This window comes from Hylobates moloch, unplaced genomic scaffold (assembly GCF_009828535.3).
Source record: "Hylobates moloch isolate HMO894 unplaced genomic scaffold, HMol_V3 SCAFFOLD_18, whole genome shotgun sequence".
In the NCBI taxonomy this organism is placed as follows: Eukaryota; Metazoa; Chordata; class Mammalia; order Primates; family Hylobatidae; genus Hylobates; species Hylobates moloch.
In genome coordinates this window covers 61,955,092-61,971,862 of record NW_026652293.1, presented here as the reverse complement: position 1 = coordinate 61,971,862, position 16,771 = coordinate 61,955,092, and the positions used below count along the sequence as shown (strand labels likewise).

Below are 16,771 nucleotides of genomic sequence, written 5' to 3'. Positions count from 1 at the left end.
GTTATGGTATTTTTGAAGCAATTATTGAACTTCAATTACTTAATTAATTTTTGAGACGGAGTTTTGCTCTTGTTGCCCAGGCTGGAGTACAATGGCATGATCTCAGCTCACCACAACCTCCACCTCCTGGGTTCAAGCGATTTTCCTGCCTCAGCCTCCAGAGTAGCTGGGATTACAGGCACCTGCCACCACGCCCGGCTAATTTTTTTATTTTTAGTAGAGAAGGGGTTACACCATGTTGACCAGGCTGCTCTTGAACTCCTGACCTCAGGTGAGGAGGTCTGCCTCGGCCTCCCAAAGTGCTGGGATTACAGGCATGAGCCACTGTGCCCAGCCAAACTTCAATTATTTAATATAAGACATATACTCAACTTCAAGTGAAATGTTTACAAATGGGGTGGATTTTATTTCACTGAATTATAAAACTATGAATATCAGTTCTGACTTTGTGCATCTGTGCAAAAAACACAACTAAAATATTAATCTATTTTCTTGCTTTAGTAGTTACAGAATACTAAACACGTAACCTCATTTGCAGTGACTGAAGTCATTCTGAGCCTCAGTTATGACCCTATTGTAATAAAAGTGTAAAGAGAATATTTTGTGGAGTGTGTATCAAACATCAGAACATGCTCTAGTTAATGTAAAACAAAACAAACCCTCACAAGAGGTTTTAAAAAGTTCTTCTTTAAAAAAGGAACACAGAAAAACAAGCTTGTGCTTTGATTTGAATCTAGAAACATACTTTACAACACACAGTGCCACATCCTCCTGACAATGGGTCAGCCTCCGAATTATAATGTGGTTGCCCGGATATCCTCCTGTATTCTTTAGTAATCCATGCTGCAGAGAGCTAACCTGAATTTTAGCTGTCTTGTCAATCAAAGTTTCCAAAAATGAAGTTTCTGAGATTAGGACAAGGAAGGGGTGTGTTGGGGAGGGAGTGAGACCTTATATATTGAGAGAATATCATCAATTATTTTAAATCAAATTTTCAAATATTTTTATTAAGTTAGAGAAAAGCTACCTGAATCGTTCTTGTCCTGCTGTATCCCATATTTGTAACTTTACATATTTACCACCAACATTTATTATCTTTGAACCAAATTCCACTCCTATTGTATGATTTGAGTCATCTTTGACTAAAAAAGAAAAACAAGAACAGTATATTTAATTTTAGAACATTAACAGGCTTATAGATTGAAATAAGTGACACTAAAACCAAGAGTTACATCAATGGGGAATGGACATTACTCTAGCCATTCATTTCTCCAACATCCCACTGAGAAGATGCATTTAGTTTTAAAGATAATATACACAGCCCCTATTCTCAAAGAGACATAAAGATTTTTCTCAAAACCCCCAAACAAATCATACATTTAAAAACCTATGCCTGAAGGTAGCCCTGCCATATCTGAACCACATCCAACTGTGCACTGTTAAGATGCTCACAGATGGTGACTGCTGACATACCAGGGTACCATTCTGAAGGGCGTAACACCCAGTGACAGGTGTGGAACTCAGTAAGTGATGAAGTGGAGACAGTTTCAACTACTGTATTTGAATGGTTAAATATTCTAAAGAAATAACAGTGAGTGGAAGGAAAAGCAGAGAAAAGGGAAAAGGAGGAAAAAAATTGAACCAAAGAAAAAACACCCTCCAACAAACTCCAAAACAAAACCCCATGCAAACTACAGGTGTTTGGGTTTTCATTAATCGTAGTTTTCTATGGAAATGATTTGGGATGAATTTGTTGGAGAAATTAGTACTATTTGAATGGGCAGGAGACAGGCAAAATAAGTATTTTGCTAAACCCAGTGGGAATACACTGCCTATGAAAGAACATTTCTGTGATGATGAACAGATAAGCTAAAATTGAATATCACGGCTATACAGTCCATTGGCTAGTTTATATTTTGTAACTGCAGAACAAAATTTAATTGTTTTGAGATCAGGGATGCCACTTGGCAACTGGATTTATTATTTACAGGGCAGAGGGTAGATAAATGGTTACAGTGACTATGCTAGTCTGTTTCATGCCCAGATAGTATAGAACTAGTAGGGAAATTCCATTAGGAGTAAACTACCAGGAAAAATGCAGAGTAAAATCCCTCAAAAAACAGTAACTAAAGGCCAGGGGCATCCTGGTTACAAAGAGAGACCTTCCCTTCATCACTGTTGTGAGGAGTTGTGGGGAGGACCATGCAGGGGAGTTCTCTGAGGAGGACAGAACGATTACATAAGCTGGGTACTTGGCCCAGTACCCTCTGGGTATTCTTTTCTAAGACTCTACCACGCAAAGTCTTGGCAACTTGTACATAAACTATCCAGTGAATGAATACTTGTTAAATTCAGTAAGGACCGGTTCTGTGACTAAGCCACACTGGGTCCATGTCACTAAACAAATAGGCTCCAACAAGCTATTGGTTGATGAAAATGGAAGTAGCAGAGTAAATTTCTAGGATTTTATTATTCTTCAAAGCCTTCTGCCAAGACACCCCCAAATGGCTCCTTCTCCTTTTTACCCACCACCTACCATGTCTCATGTATACTTTCTTAAGATGCACTTAATTAAATAAGACATTCTGTTTTTGAGCCTTCACCCACCTGCCACTAACTAGACAGGTCTTTCTCCACAATTCTTTCCATTATTATAAAAGCATTTTTTATTTTAAGGGCCTTTCAAACCTACAGTCTTCTACAGCCTTCCAAGGTCTCACACAGTTTGAAATAAAAAATTCAACCTCCTTTACCAAAACAGTGAAGGTCGATGGTAAAAGATGGGCTGTTTGGTCAAGAGGTCTGCTCCTGGCCTATAAAACAGAGTTGATGACAGCAACTGCCTTAACTATAATACAAGCCCACTATCAGGACCAAATGTTGTTATTTTATCTGAAATGTATGCCTAGAGCTTCTCTGGCCGCTCTGTCAGGAAATGGGATTCCTGCCAGAGAACCCCTCTGCTATCTTCAGTGTCACTATATGATCTCTCAGCATCTGGAAAATGTACAGTATAAGTAACCATATATTGAACCATTGTTAAATTGAAATGCTAACTTAATAAAAAATCACATCACCCAAAGTTTAATAACATAACCCTTCAAAATACTTTCAAACTATTACTTTTTTCCGCTGAAAAAAGTTTAAGTTTTACTGTAAACAAATCTGAGCAAGAGAGGGCTCTCAGAAGACATGCACAGAAGAATGACTATTTGATGACACTTACATTTTTTTTCAATAAACTGATGAAGTAAGCAAGATTTGCCAGTTCCTGCATTTCCAATAACCAAGAACTTAAACAAAAAATCTGAAAGATAAAAAGAGACTGTGAAAATAACTTCAAAATGGTGCTGTGAATTTCTTCTTAGATCATGATCATAAAATTTAGTATCTTAGTTGTTAATATAACAGGAAAAAGAGGTAACTGAGTATCTTGTGAAATGACAATACACATGTTGACTTACCTTTTCACATTTAAGGATTTTAGATATTTGGTTGACATGTTAATTCAGTGGTTTTCCAAACCATACTCTTTGAATAATTACTTTGCAAGCTGAAAGTTTGAAAACTACTCTTGGAATGAATAAAACTTGTCCCTTTGCTAGCCACTATTCAAAGAAATATGCATATTCAGTTGGCAGCAAACTTAGAAATTTCAAGTGTTTTCTGTACAAAAGAACAAGCCCGGTAGACTTTGAAGACTCTACTTCTTTTTTTAAAAAAGCAGGGGAAAAGGGAAAAGGAAAAAAGTAAGTTTTGTCTGCACCTGCAGATTTACGTGGTCTTGCTTCTTTTCCCTCATCTGTAATTTGTAACGGCATAAGCCAAGTTTAGGTCAGCACTTCAAGTGTGAAATTTGTCTGATTCAATGACAAACTGAATAATTTCTTCTTTACACATAGTAATATATTTAATTTAGGATATTATTTTTTATAAAATGGAAATAAAGGATTTCCAAATGGAAACTGTTAATTAGCACGATGTAGTACCAGTAACTTCATATTACCCATATTAATTCACTTTGTTTTTTCTGTTACCAAAGAACTGTAGTTCTGCATAGCTTAGGAGCTCAGGAGCTCGGGAGTACCAGAACACCAACTCCCTCCCGGTTTCACTCAGCTGCTAAGTCCACTCCTTATCCTTGCTCCTGACCCACCACTGCTAATCCCCACTGCTGCCTGACTCCTTCTGTGGCCTCAAAGGCTCTGCTCTGTATTCTTGGCTCCCCTGTTTGTACCTTTGAAAGTGTCACCTCCACACTCTTTTCCAGATCAGACCAAGCACTCCCTCCTCAATTAAGCTCCAAGAGTATGTTCCTTTACTGATGCTTGGCCTAGCTCTGTCACCTGTTTCTTAAGAGCTATGTTAATCACCACTGAGAGATGAAGCCTATTCAACCTCTCATAATATTCACATGGTTATAGGCAATCAAACTAAAAATAATGCTATTAGAATTTTGTTAGCATTAAGAAGTTCCAGGCTGAGCGTGTTGGTTCACAGCTGTAATACTAGCACTTTGGGAGGTTAAGGAGGGAGGATTGTTTGAGCCCAGGAGTTCAAGACCAGCCTGGCCAACGGCAAACCCCCGTCTCTACTAAAAATACAAAAATGAGCCAGGCATGGTGGTGGGTGCCTGCAATCCCAGCTACGCAGGGGGCTGAGGCAGAAGAATCGCTGAACCTGGGAAGTGGACGTTGCAATGGGCCAAGATCACACCACTGCACTCCAGCCTGGGCAACAGAACAAAACTCCGTCCAAAAGAAAAGCAAAAAAACAAAAAAACAAAAACAACAACAACAACAAAAACCACCCTAGAAAAGAAATATAAAAGACTCTGAGGCCGGGTGCAGTGGCTCACGCCTGTAATCCCTGTACTTTGGGAGGCCAGCGTAGGTGGATCATCTTGAGGTCAGGAGTTTGAGACCAGCTTGGCCAACATGATGAAACCCTGTCTCTATTAAAAATAATAATAATAAAAAAACTATCCAGGTGTGGTGGCGAGCACCTGTAATCCCAGCTACTCAGAAGGCTGAGGCAGGAGAACCGCTTGAACCTGGGAGGCAGAGGTTGCAGTGAAGCAAGATCGTGCCACTGCACTCCAGCCTGGGCAGCAAGAATGAAACTCCGTCTCAAAAAAAAAACAAAAAAGACTCTGAAAGAGTGGAGCAAAAGAAGGCCAGTGTACCAGGGATTTCACGGCCCAAGGAATGATTTGGAAGGAAGTTTCCTGGGTTCTTTTTGCCTCTTATATCCTAGGCTTGGAGCAGAACAAGCTGGCAACCCAGAAATCCCAATCGATGCAGACAAAAAAAGTCCTGGCAGAAGCCTGCTCTCTGTAGCCATGGGACCAAAAAAGGGGCAGCCAAGCAAGAGAGAGGAAAACTCTTACACAATAATGACTCTATTCTAGCCAAGCACCACAGCAAAAACTATGCTCCAACCTGTATCCATGCCAGCAAAGGCCGAACGGGGAGCCTAAACTTCCACCCTTGCAAGGCTACAACCAGGCATATCAATATCCCCACAAAGATGGTGTCAGAGAAGACCAAGTAGGGAGCTGGGCTTTCATCTCTGCTGGCTGGGTAATGAGCTCTTCTGTGCCCCTGCCACAGTGTCAGTGGAGGTCACCAGGGAAAGAGGGATGAGAACATTCTAATCCTTACCCAACAGTAACTAGATGAATTCCTCTCATATGTCAATGGAAGCAAGTGGGGAATCTGAACTTCTAGATTCCAGAATCTAGACATGATGGCAGTGATAAGGTAGTGTCCAACAGAGGAAGACAATTAAAAGATTTAAATAAAGATCTAAGGTCCTATAACATAATATAAAAATATCCAGGTTTCAGTTGAAAACTCCTCATCATACCAAGAACCAGGAAGACCTCAAACTGAAAGAAAAAAGATAATAGACATATTCCTACGTCAAGATGACAAACGTTAGAATTATCTGACAAAGATTTTAAAGCAGTCATCATAAAAATGTTCCAACACGTAACACAATGCTTGAAACAAATGAAAAAATTAGAAATCGTCAGCAAAGAACTAGAAATCTCAGCAAAGAACTAGAAGATACACAGAAGAACCAAATAGAAATTTTAAAACCGAAAAATAAAACTACCAAAATAAAAGTTCAGTGGATGGGCTTGACAGCAGAATGTAAGTGACAGGAAAGAATCAGTGAACTAGATGACAAAACAATAAAGTATCCAATCTGAACAACAAAGAATAAAAGGTTGAAATAAATAAACAGAGCCTCAAGGACCTGGGGACAATGAAAAAGATCTAACATTTATGTCACTGGAGTCCTGGAAGGAGAGGACAAAGAGAAAGTTGTTGAAAAAAGCACTCTAAGAAATAGCACTGAAAACTTAAATTTGGTGAGAGACATAAATCTACAGATCTGAAAAGCTGAATGAACCCAAACAGGATAAACTCAAAGAAGTCCATGACAAGATACATCATAATTAAACTTCTGAAAACTGAAGACAAATAAAAAGTCTTAAAGGTAGCCAGAGAAAAATGATACCATATCTACAAGGGAAATACAATTCAAGTAACAGCAGATTTCTCATCTGAAGCCAGGGAGGCCATAAGAGAGTGACTGTATTTTTCAAGTGCTCAAAGAAAGAAAATCTTTCAACCCAGAACCCTATGTCCTGTGAAACTATTTTTCTGGAATAAAGGGTAAATGAAGACATTCTCTGATTTAAAAAAAAATTAACAGAATTTATCACCAGGAAATCTACCTGCAAAAGAATAGCTAAAGGAATTTCTCTAAACAGGAAGAAAATGATAAAAGAAGGAATCTTGGAACATCAGAGTGGAAGAAAGAACATGGAAAGCAAAAATATGGGCAAATACAATAGGCTTTCCTTCTTATCTTGAGTTTTCTTCATTATGTTAAACTGTTTAAGAAAAACAGTATTATCTATACGATTCTAAAACGTGTAAAGGAAATATTTAAGACAATTAAAACAAGACAGGATAAAAAGATGACAACAGTAAACTATGATATATATATATATAACTATGATAAGTTATGTATATATAAAGTAAGACATAGAGTGACCACTGAAAAAGCTATAAGCAGAGATACATTCCAAAACACTCTTGGTAAATCAAACAGAATTCTTTAAAAATCATCAGTCAAGGCAGGCTGGAAAAGAAAACTGAGAAATAAAATGGCAAACCTAAGTCATACAATATCAATGATTACATTAAATGTAAATGGAATAAATACACCAATTAAATGACAAAGATTGGAAGACTGACTTAAAAAGCATGAGCTAATCATACACCGTCTACAAGAAACTCACTTCAGTTATAATGATATGGGCTGCTGAAAGAATGGAAAAGGATGTATCATACAAACATTAATCAAAGAAAAACAGGGCTGGCTGTATTAATATCAGATAAAATAGACTTCAGAACAAAGAAAATAACCAGAGACAGAAAGGGCCATTACATAACTATTAATACATAAGGGTAAACCCACCAATAAGATATAGGTATCTTGAACGTGTATATGCCAAACAGCTGTAAAATATGTCAAGCAAAAACTAACAGAATTCAAAGGACAAACAGACAAACATTATAGCTTGAGATTTTAACATTAAGTAAAATGTTAACAGTATGGTTGGCAGTTTCTTATAAAACTAAACATTTAACTACCATATGACTCAGCAACTGCACTCCTAGACATTCATCTCGGAGAAATGAAGACTTTGAGTCATATAAAACCCTGTATATGAATGTTTATGGCAGTTGTATTGGTATAGCCCAAAATTGGAAACAACGCAGATGTTCTTTAACAGGTAAATTGTTAGACAATCTCTGGTACACTCATAACAAGGAATGCTACTCAGCAATAACAAGAATTAAACTGTCAATACATACAATAACCTGGATGTATTTCCAGAGACTTATACTGAGTGAAAAAGTCAATCCCAAAAAATTGCAACTGCAAGATTCCATTTATATAACATTCTTAAAATGACGAAATCATAGAAATGGAGAATAGATTTGTGGTTGCCAAAGGCTAAGGCAAATGTGGTGATAGGAAGGAAGTCTGTGCCTATAAAAGGGCAACAGGAGAGATCTTTATGGTGACGGAAGTGTCCTGTATCTGTGTCAACATCAATATCCTAGTTGTGATATTCTGCAATAGTTTTATAAGTTTTTCCCATTGGAGAAAACTAGGAAAACGGTGCATGAGAACTCCGTATTTTTTCTTAAAACTATATGAATCTACAATGATCTCAAAATAGAAAGCTTAACTGAAAAAAAAAAAATAGGTGATATTATCAGACAATGACTCTGTAAGTTTACTATGCACAGTCCCCAAACTGGAAGAACTAGCAAAGGATTCAAGAAGGAAACAATACCAGAAGGAAGGAGCAGCAGATAAGCAGCTGAGTTGTCCATCAATTCTTTTTCTGTGTGGTGATACATATATTTGGATAACATAGATAAAACTATAAGGAGACAATGAATTATTCCTTGGTAGATGATGAGAATCCAACTTCATGAGGAGTTTCAGTTAGTGCTGAATTACCTGGATCTCACAGAAATCATTCTGGCAGGAATGCATCATGTTCTCTCAGCGTGTTCAATGTTTGCTGGTTTGCAGCAATGATGATCTTACTCATCATGACTCCATATCAGAATATGGCAGAGTCTGTGCTAGTTTTATGGGTTCATTTTGTATTTTTAATCTGTGGTTTTTTCTTTTTCCTTAACAGTGGATGACATATATATAGCATACCATGTGTATGTTTTATATGTTAAGTGTATAGTGCTTAACAACTACAGAAAGGCTTAACAGGAACAGGTGAATAGCCGTATTACAGAGCAATTAATGAAGGGAAAATGCCTATGTAGGTTATATAAGATAACTAAATGTGAACTGGTTAAATAATTGTGCCCACTTAAATTAGAGTTGGTGTTTATTATAGTGAACGTTAACTTGAGGGCTCAAACTCACAATAAATTCTTCTCATTCAGTTTATGATAATTACATTCACCTGATAAGGGCTTCCTCCAGAATGAATTAAGATTGAAGGGAAAGACGATACCCCAAAACAGAAAATCTAAAACAGATACATCCTACTAATGTACTTTTAACTTTTCATATGAGAAATGTCAAATGAGATAACAGAAAAGGTATCAAATAATTAGAATTCAATCTTGGGCAAATGTCAGCCATTCAGGAACACAGACAAAATAAAGACCAGGAAAAAGTGGCCTCCTAGCCACTGAAATAGCAAACATAAAGCCAAAAAAGATTAACTCTACAGGAGACACCTCATTTGGAATTGACTGACTTGTTTTACATTCACTTCAAGCAGCCTCTATTACCTAATGCCCCAAACCGCAGCAGATCAAAGGTATATACTAAAGTAGGACTGTGAACAACAGGCACAAAGGCAGATGGGGACAGCAGGGGATGAGCTAGAAAGTGACCGTAATAGCACAGCACATTCTGTGCAGCAGTCAATAGTCAATGATGACCTTGAGTGTTCAAGAAAATTAAGCCATATTCAGCAGACACGATGACCTCTGCCTTCCTGGTTTTTTCCCCAAGCAATGGTCTTGCTTTTAAGATTTCGAAATGTCAGAAAGGAAGCACGGATGTATGGCCCCTTCTGTATGATGCATTTCATGTGTCTTACTTCCTGGCAGAATAGGCTAAGTGCTGTGGTATAGCACTAGAATTTGGGTAGAATGGAGTCATTTAAAGGTTTCCTTCTTTAGGAATTAAAGGCTTAGGGTCTGTGATTACGAAAACTGAGATAAGAGATGCTGAAGGTTCTGAGAAGGAATGGGCTTTAAGGCAAAATAATAAGTTGCCAATTCAGAGATTAAGTTGAAAATACCCATAAGCCAACACAGTGGAGATTTGCGGAAGCAGTTCTTATAAGGGCCGAATATGAAAAGAGAAGCTAAGTAAGATAAAGGCTGCCAAGTGTCCACTGACTGATCATCAGCATCCCTGGTGAAACCGACATCACTTCAGGTGGGGGCAAAATCCTAATTACAGTCAGTTGAAGAATGAAGGAAGTAAGACATTGTTGACAAAAAGTACTGACAGCTCTTACAAGCAGCTTAGCTGTGAGGGAAAGGAGAGACAGAGGTGGTTAAAGGAGGAAGGCGCAAAGTCAGGAAGCTACCAGTGGAAAGGGAAAGGAGGGGAACAGACATGATAGGTGAAGTGGGGACCTGAAGCTTTAGAGATGGGGTCCAAAGTAGGAGGCTGGGGTTAGTTTTAGACAAGAGAGACCTTCTTCTGAGATGACATGGAAAGAGTTAAGGATGAGGTAAGCAAGTTTGCAGACATGGCATCTTTTCCTTACATCTACTGGTGGTCATCTACTAGGAGTGAGAGAATGGGCTTGAGGAGAAGTGTGAAGGTTTAAAATAGCTGATTTGGAGAAAGAGAGAGGTGGCCAGGATAAGAAAAATGATTGCTAAGTACTACTGAGTACCCAGCTGGAAGCAGAGACCATACATCTGCAATGATCTCAATCTAAAAGGAGCTCTGTCTGCACAGCAGGCAAGGCAGATGGCTGGGTAGCCAGGGCCGGAGCTGTGCAGTGTGTGTTGTTGAAAGAAAAAGAAGGACAAGGTGGAAGGAAAAGCCATGGGTATCTTATCTAAAGAGAGAGCAGCTCACTGCCTTTAAAGAAGAAAGGGGCCACGCACGGTGAATCATGCCTGTAATCCCAGCACTTTGGGAGGCCAAGGTGGGTGGATCACTTGAGGTTAGGAGATCAAGACCAGCCTGGCCAACATGGTGAAACCCCGTCTCTACTAAAAATACAAAAATGAGCCAGGCGTGGTGGTGCACACTTGTAATCCCAGCGACTCAGGAGGCTGAGGCACGAGAATCACTTGAACCTAGGAAGTGAAGGTTGCAGTGAGCTGAGATAGTGCCACTGCACTCCAGACTGGGCAGTGAGACTCTGTCTCAGAAAAAAAAGAAGAAAGGGAGGAGATGGACCAGCAGCCTGAAGCTCTTACAGTGAAGACTGGATGGAGTTGGAGTGGTCAGAATGGGATAGGTGACAAAGTCCAGGGAGCAGTCAGGGAAGCGAGTACCTGAAGAGGTGGTAGAAGAGACCCGACTTCATTTTTTTTTTTTTTTTGGAGACGGAGTCTCGCTCTGTCGCCCAGGCTGGAGTGCAGTGGCGCAATCTCGGCTCACTGCAAGCTCTGCCTCCCGGGTTCACACCATTCTCCTGCCTCAGCCTCTCCGAGTAGCTGGGACTACAGGTGCCCGCCACCATGCCCGGCTAATTTTTTTTTTGTATTTTTAGTAGAGATGGGGTTTCATCGTGGTCTCGATCTCCTGACCTCGTGATCCGCCCGCCTCGGCCTCCCAAAGTGCTGGGATTACAAGCGTGAGCCACCGCGCCCGGCGACCTGACTTCATCTTGACTAAAGTCAAGGAACCGTGGAGTTGAGTTGTTGACTGACCTCTGCAAGGACACTGCAGTGACCCAGGATCAGTCAGGAGTTGGAGCAAAGAGCAAGACCATATGATAGATGACCTTGTTGAATAAGGACTATCCCCAGGGTCATCAGATAACAGCAACGAGGAGCTGGCAGAGGACAGAATATAAGATGACATGTACTTTAAAGGACAAAAAGTCTTGGTACAATGGTCAGGGAGGAATTGAACAGTGGAAACCTTGATGAAATGCTGGTTAGAAGTGGAAGGTTTGGGCAGCAGAGGAGCACATGACCTGTGGAGCAGCACGAAGAATAAGAAGGAGGTGGAACAGGCAGCAAAAGCTAATCATGGGACTCTGCAGTGTGCCTGTGGGAGCCGCGGTTTACCTAAGCCTGAATTAAACGTTGTCAGCACAGCGGAATCCTGACTCTTGTAAATTTAACATTTGCAGCACAGACTCCCCAACAATTGGTCCAGGTTCGTGATTGGGTCTTTGATTTTCCGGATCCCGAATGGGATTTGTGATCCCCTTCACTGGGATCACACGCACCGAGGAGGCTGATGTGAGGAAGCCAGTTACTTAGCAGGTCAACTCTTTGTTACTTTCCACTGATATAATAATAATTTATATATATATCAATATAAATAATAATTATATATAAATTGTAAATAATTTATATATACACTATATATATTACATATATCTATATTATATATAGAGATATAGTTCTTCTGAAGTGGAAACCTACTCCCATCCTGGCCCAGGAGGCTCTCATATCCTCATGAACCCAGGTTCCAGGTGCTGTGGAAGCTGCCTAGGGGCAGTGGTACAGATGCTGTGTGGCAAGCTGTAAGATAGCACAGCTGCTCAACTCACTGAGACAAAGAACTCTGGAATGAAACCCAATTTTCTTACCTTTTAATCGTGTAAACTGGCCCTAATTTAACTTTCCTTTGCATCTTTCAGGGTAAACAGTAACTTAAACCATGTTAAGAAGTCAGCTCAAAAGACTCTGAAACCAAATAGATCCAGGAGTAAGGATGGGGAAGAATTAAAAATGGACTCTCATTTTATCTTCTAGGCAAACACAGGAAAAATAGAAGATTGGGGTATAGGCGTGAGTAATTTGTTGGGCTTGGGACGTATTGCATTCAGATGCCTGTAGGCCACCCAGGTGTAGTTAGGTAGCTGAAAAGAGAGATCTGTAGTTTGAGTGAAGGATGTGACCAGAAATATAGATGTTACAGTCATCAGAGCATCAGCAGTAAAGTCATAGGCATGGATTGGAATACTTTACAGTTCAAATGACCATGAGAAAGAATAATATTTTGTTTTTTCAAAAAACTATGTTTTCAAAGTTCTCGAGCATGGAGTCATTACATACCTCCCTGGACCAACAGCACCTGCACGGCCTGGGAGCTGGCCAGATGCAGATCCCCCTCACCCTCCAAGTCAAGGTCTACATTTTAACATACCAGGAGACTCATATGCACATTAGTTTGATAAGCACTGGTGCAATGTTTCCCAAACTTTGGTACTTGAAATGTTCACCAGCTTTCAGTGAATGAGAAAAAGAAAATGACAAACATGTATAATCATATATTTATTCAACTTGAAATGTCCTTTGTTTTGGTGTTACAGGATTCCTTTGTTGACATGTTTACCTGTTCCGTCTTTCATGAAATTAAGGTAAAGGGCAATTGGGGTGATTTCCCTAACAGCAAGTTATTTCATACTTTATTGGAACCAGGTGACTTTGAAATGCTATTTACAGATGGGCACGGTGGCTCACGCCTGTAATCCCAGCACTTTGGGAGGCTGAGGAGGGCAGATCATGAGGGTCAGGAGTTTGGAGACCAGCCAGACCAACATAGTGAAACCCCGTCTCTACTAAAAATAAAAACATAAAAAAAAAATTAGCTAGGTGTGGTGGTGGGCTCCTGTAGTCCCGGTTACTTGGGAGGCTGAGGCAGGAGAATTGCTTGAACCCGGGAGGTGGAGGTTGCAGTGAGCCGAGATTGCTCCACTGCACTCCAGTCTGGGCAACAGTGTGAGACTCTGTCTCAAAGAAAAAAAAAAAAAGAAAAGAAATGCTCTTTCCTTCACCAAGGATATCTTCTTCACTCCATCTTGCCTTGTCATCCTAAATTTCTCCATGAATCGTATTTGGATGAGCAAAGCCTATATTTTAGTTTCTTAGGGCTGTCATCACAAAGAACCACAAATTGGGAAGCTTAAAACAAAAGTTTATTGTCTCACAGTTCTGGAGGCCAGGCGTTCAAATTCAGAGTGCTGGCAGGGTCAAGCTCTCTCTGAAGGCTCAAGGGAAGGATCCCTCCTTGCCTCTCTCCAGCTTCTGGTGGTTGCCAGCCATCCCTTGGCACTCCTTGGCTGGTAGATGCATCCCTCCAATCTTGGCCTCCATCCTCACATCTCTTTCTCTCTGAATGCATTTGTGTCTAAGTTTCCCTCATCTTATAAGGACACTAGTCACTGAATTAGGGCTCACCATAATTCAGTATGATGACCTCATCTTAACTTGAGTACCTCTGCAAAGACCTTATTTCCAAATGCGGTCACATTCACAGGTACTAGGGGTTAGGACTTAAACATTTTTAAGGAAAATATTCTGATAATTCTCAAAATTATATGGCAAATACTGTAATACTGTGTTGTTTTGAAAATGAAGCACAAAATAAAAACATTAAGAGTATATTTTAATAAAAATGAGCATAGAACCAGCAATTTCAGTTGTATTCTTCTGTTTCATATATTATTCCCATTGTAGACGGCATAAACTCTAATATATGTAGAGATTTTGTATTAGATTTTTCCTCAATCTCGAACTGCCCCAGCACTTAATTTTAAAAGAAATTTCTGGCATTTTCCCACTACGTATACTTTTTAGCCCCTTTCTGAACTGCTTAGCATCAAAATTACTTTCAGCCAATTTGTAATCTCCCAGGTCTCAGATGGCCGAAGCAGAGTTCCTTGGGAAGTCCCAAGCCATACTAACTGGCCAAGTCTTTAAGAACGTAGTGTATCTAATGACATTTGGTAGAATTTTGTTTCATATTCAGATTAAGGGTTTCATCCGAAACCTAAGATTTCAATTTGTTTCACGATATTACATAAAGTACAGTATTCATGTGGTGACTTCAAAGCAACAAAAATGTTCAAAGCTACTCAGTCTATGGAAGGTGAAATACTGTTTTAATATGTTAAAAAGCATATTAAATGAACACATTAATGAGAGGTAGCTCATTAACAGTACATTTCAGCAGGGCACAGTGGCTCATGCCTGTGATCTCAACACTTTGGGAGGTGGAGGCACAAGGATCACTTGAGCCGAGGAGTTTGAGATGAGACTGAGCAACAGAGAGAGACCTCATCTCTATAAAAAAAAAAAAAAAAAAAATTAGCTAGGTGTGGTGGCATGCACCTGTGGTCCCAGCTACTCAGAAGGCTGAAGTGGGAGGATCACTTGAGATGGGGAGGTGGAGGCGGCAGTGAGCCGTGATTGTGTCACTGCACTCTAGCCTGGGTGACAGAGTGAGGTCCTGTCTAAAAAAAAAAAAAAAAGAAAAAGAAAACAAAAACCCAGTACATTTCATGCACTGGCCCTTGATTTTTCCTCATCTCTCTGTCAAGCTACACAGAGCCTCCTTTTACAGAAGAGCAAATGAGCACAGAGTACAAAGGAGTTTAAAGGTTAGGCAAACATTCCTTCACCAGCTCAGAGGCAAATGTCCAGAAGAGAGCCTGACTGTTTCACTTTTAAGGAACAATGCTGTATAAATATGGCCACTGATAAGTCAAAGTAACAGCCTAGGACTTGGTTCTGGGTGACTTTTACTTCAGCTTGGCAAACTTCAACTGTCCTGCTTGCTCCTTCTAAAACTCATTTTCTTTTTTTGAGACAGAGTCTCACTCTGTTGCCCAGGCTGGAGTGCAGTGGCACAATCTCGACTCACTGCACACTTCGTGTCCTGGGTTCAAGCAATTCTTATCCTCAGCCTCCCAAGTAGCTGGGACTACAAGCGTACCATCGTGCCCAGGTAATTTTTTGTATTTTTAATAGGGCTGGGGTTTTGCCATGTTGGCCAGCCTGGTATCGAACTCCTGAGCTCAAGTGATCCGCCCGCCTTGGCCTTCCAAAGTGCTGGGATTACAGGCATGAGCCATTAAGTCTGGCCTCATTTTCTATTTATTTGTTTCTACTAGTTTTCGATTAATTTCCTCTATTAGAAGAAAATATTCAATTCAGAGTTGCAAAGTAAAAACATACTTGGAAGTTACCATGAAATAAGAATACTAATGGTCAAAGCCTTATGATCAGAATGTAATCAATCTGTGAAGCTCAAAAGTTCAGTTAACTGTGTCTGAAGTGGAGATGCCAAAGATATGCTCTATTTTATCAGTTGATATCATTGCGTATATGAAAAATGAAACATAAAAGCTCTATCTCCTGAACTCTTCCAATCCTTTCTTACTGATTCATGACCCCCACTTGCTTTTCTTATTTGGACATTCCACCCTTCCCTAGTGCTCCATGCTCCTTACTCAAGTCAAAGAAACTAAGCCTGGGCTAAAGAGCACTTGAAAATAAAGAAGCGCAAAGATGTAACCAAAAATTGCTAAAGAGCATGTTTTCCTTACAAAATTTCTGACTGTGGTTCTCTACAGGAAGAACCAGACCACTGCCATTTGCAGAAGCATTTGCAAACATTTGTCCTGATGAAGGCATCGACTTACTGGAGGATTTCCTAAGCCTTCTAGGAACAGATGTCATGCCCCTGTGTCACCAAGAACAGGGCAGTACCAGTCACAGGAGTCACTCACTGAAGGTGGACCAAATGCACTGTGACCCCAGCATGGAAGCCCTTCCAAAAGTTCCCATTTTTTCTTACAAGACAAACTGACGCCTTCCTCAAGACCCTCTCCTCTCTGCCTCCTCATCCATCTCTCCAGCGTGGTGCTCAAAACACACCCTTCTTGAGTTGCCCTTACCACAGGCCTGAGATGTTCTGTGTGCTGCCGGTTAATGCCTCCCTGACACCCCTGTCTGGCTCATCTTTTCTTTCTAACACACTTTCAAGGACCACACTCCTTCAGAACTCTTGCCTGGTTTTTAATTATTAACTCATTAGTATCACAATTGGATTAATACTGCATTCCCTCAATAGACTGGATGCTCCATGAGACCAGAGCCGTGTCTGCTGTGTTTCTGCAGGACTTACAGCCCTCCCAGCACGGTGCCCGCTTCCCTAATGCCATTCCACAGTATTTGTTGCAGAGAAGGAAGCAGCATGCCAG

The 16,771-nt window shown here is 40.2% G+C and overlaps 1 protein-coding gene across 3 annotated transcripts in view; it reads right to left on the bottom strand.

Moving 5' to 3' along the window:
- Positions 1–16,771, bottom strand: part of RAB4A (RAB4A, member RAS oncogene family) — a 33,192-nt gene that overhangs the window by 15,220 nt on the left and 1,201 nt on the right. For 2 of the 3 annotated variants that reach the window (XM_058430482.1, XM_032136251.2), the window contains exons 2-3: positions 3,227–3,307; positions 1,028–1,142 (exon numbers count right to left, since the gene is read on the bottom strand). In XM_058430482.1, coding sequence (XP_058286465.1) covers positions 1,028–1,142; positions 3,227–3,307 — 196 coding nt within the window. Of the gene's footprint in view, positions 1–1,027; positions 1,143–3,226; positions 3,308–16,771 lie in introns of those variants that run through there. The other variant, XM_032136252.2, reaches the window with a different exon arrangement.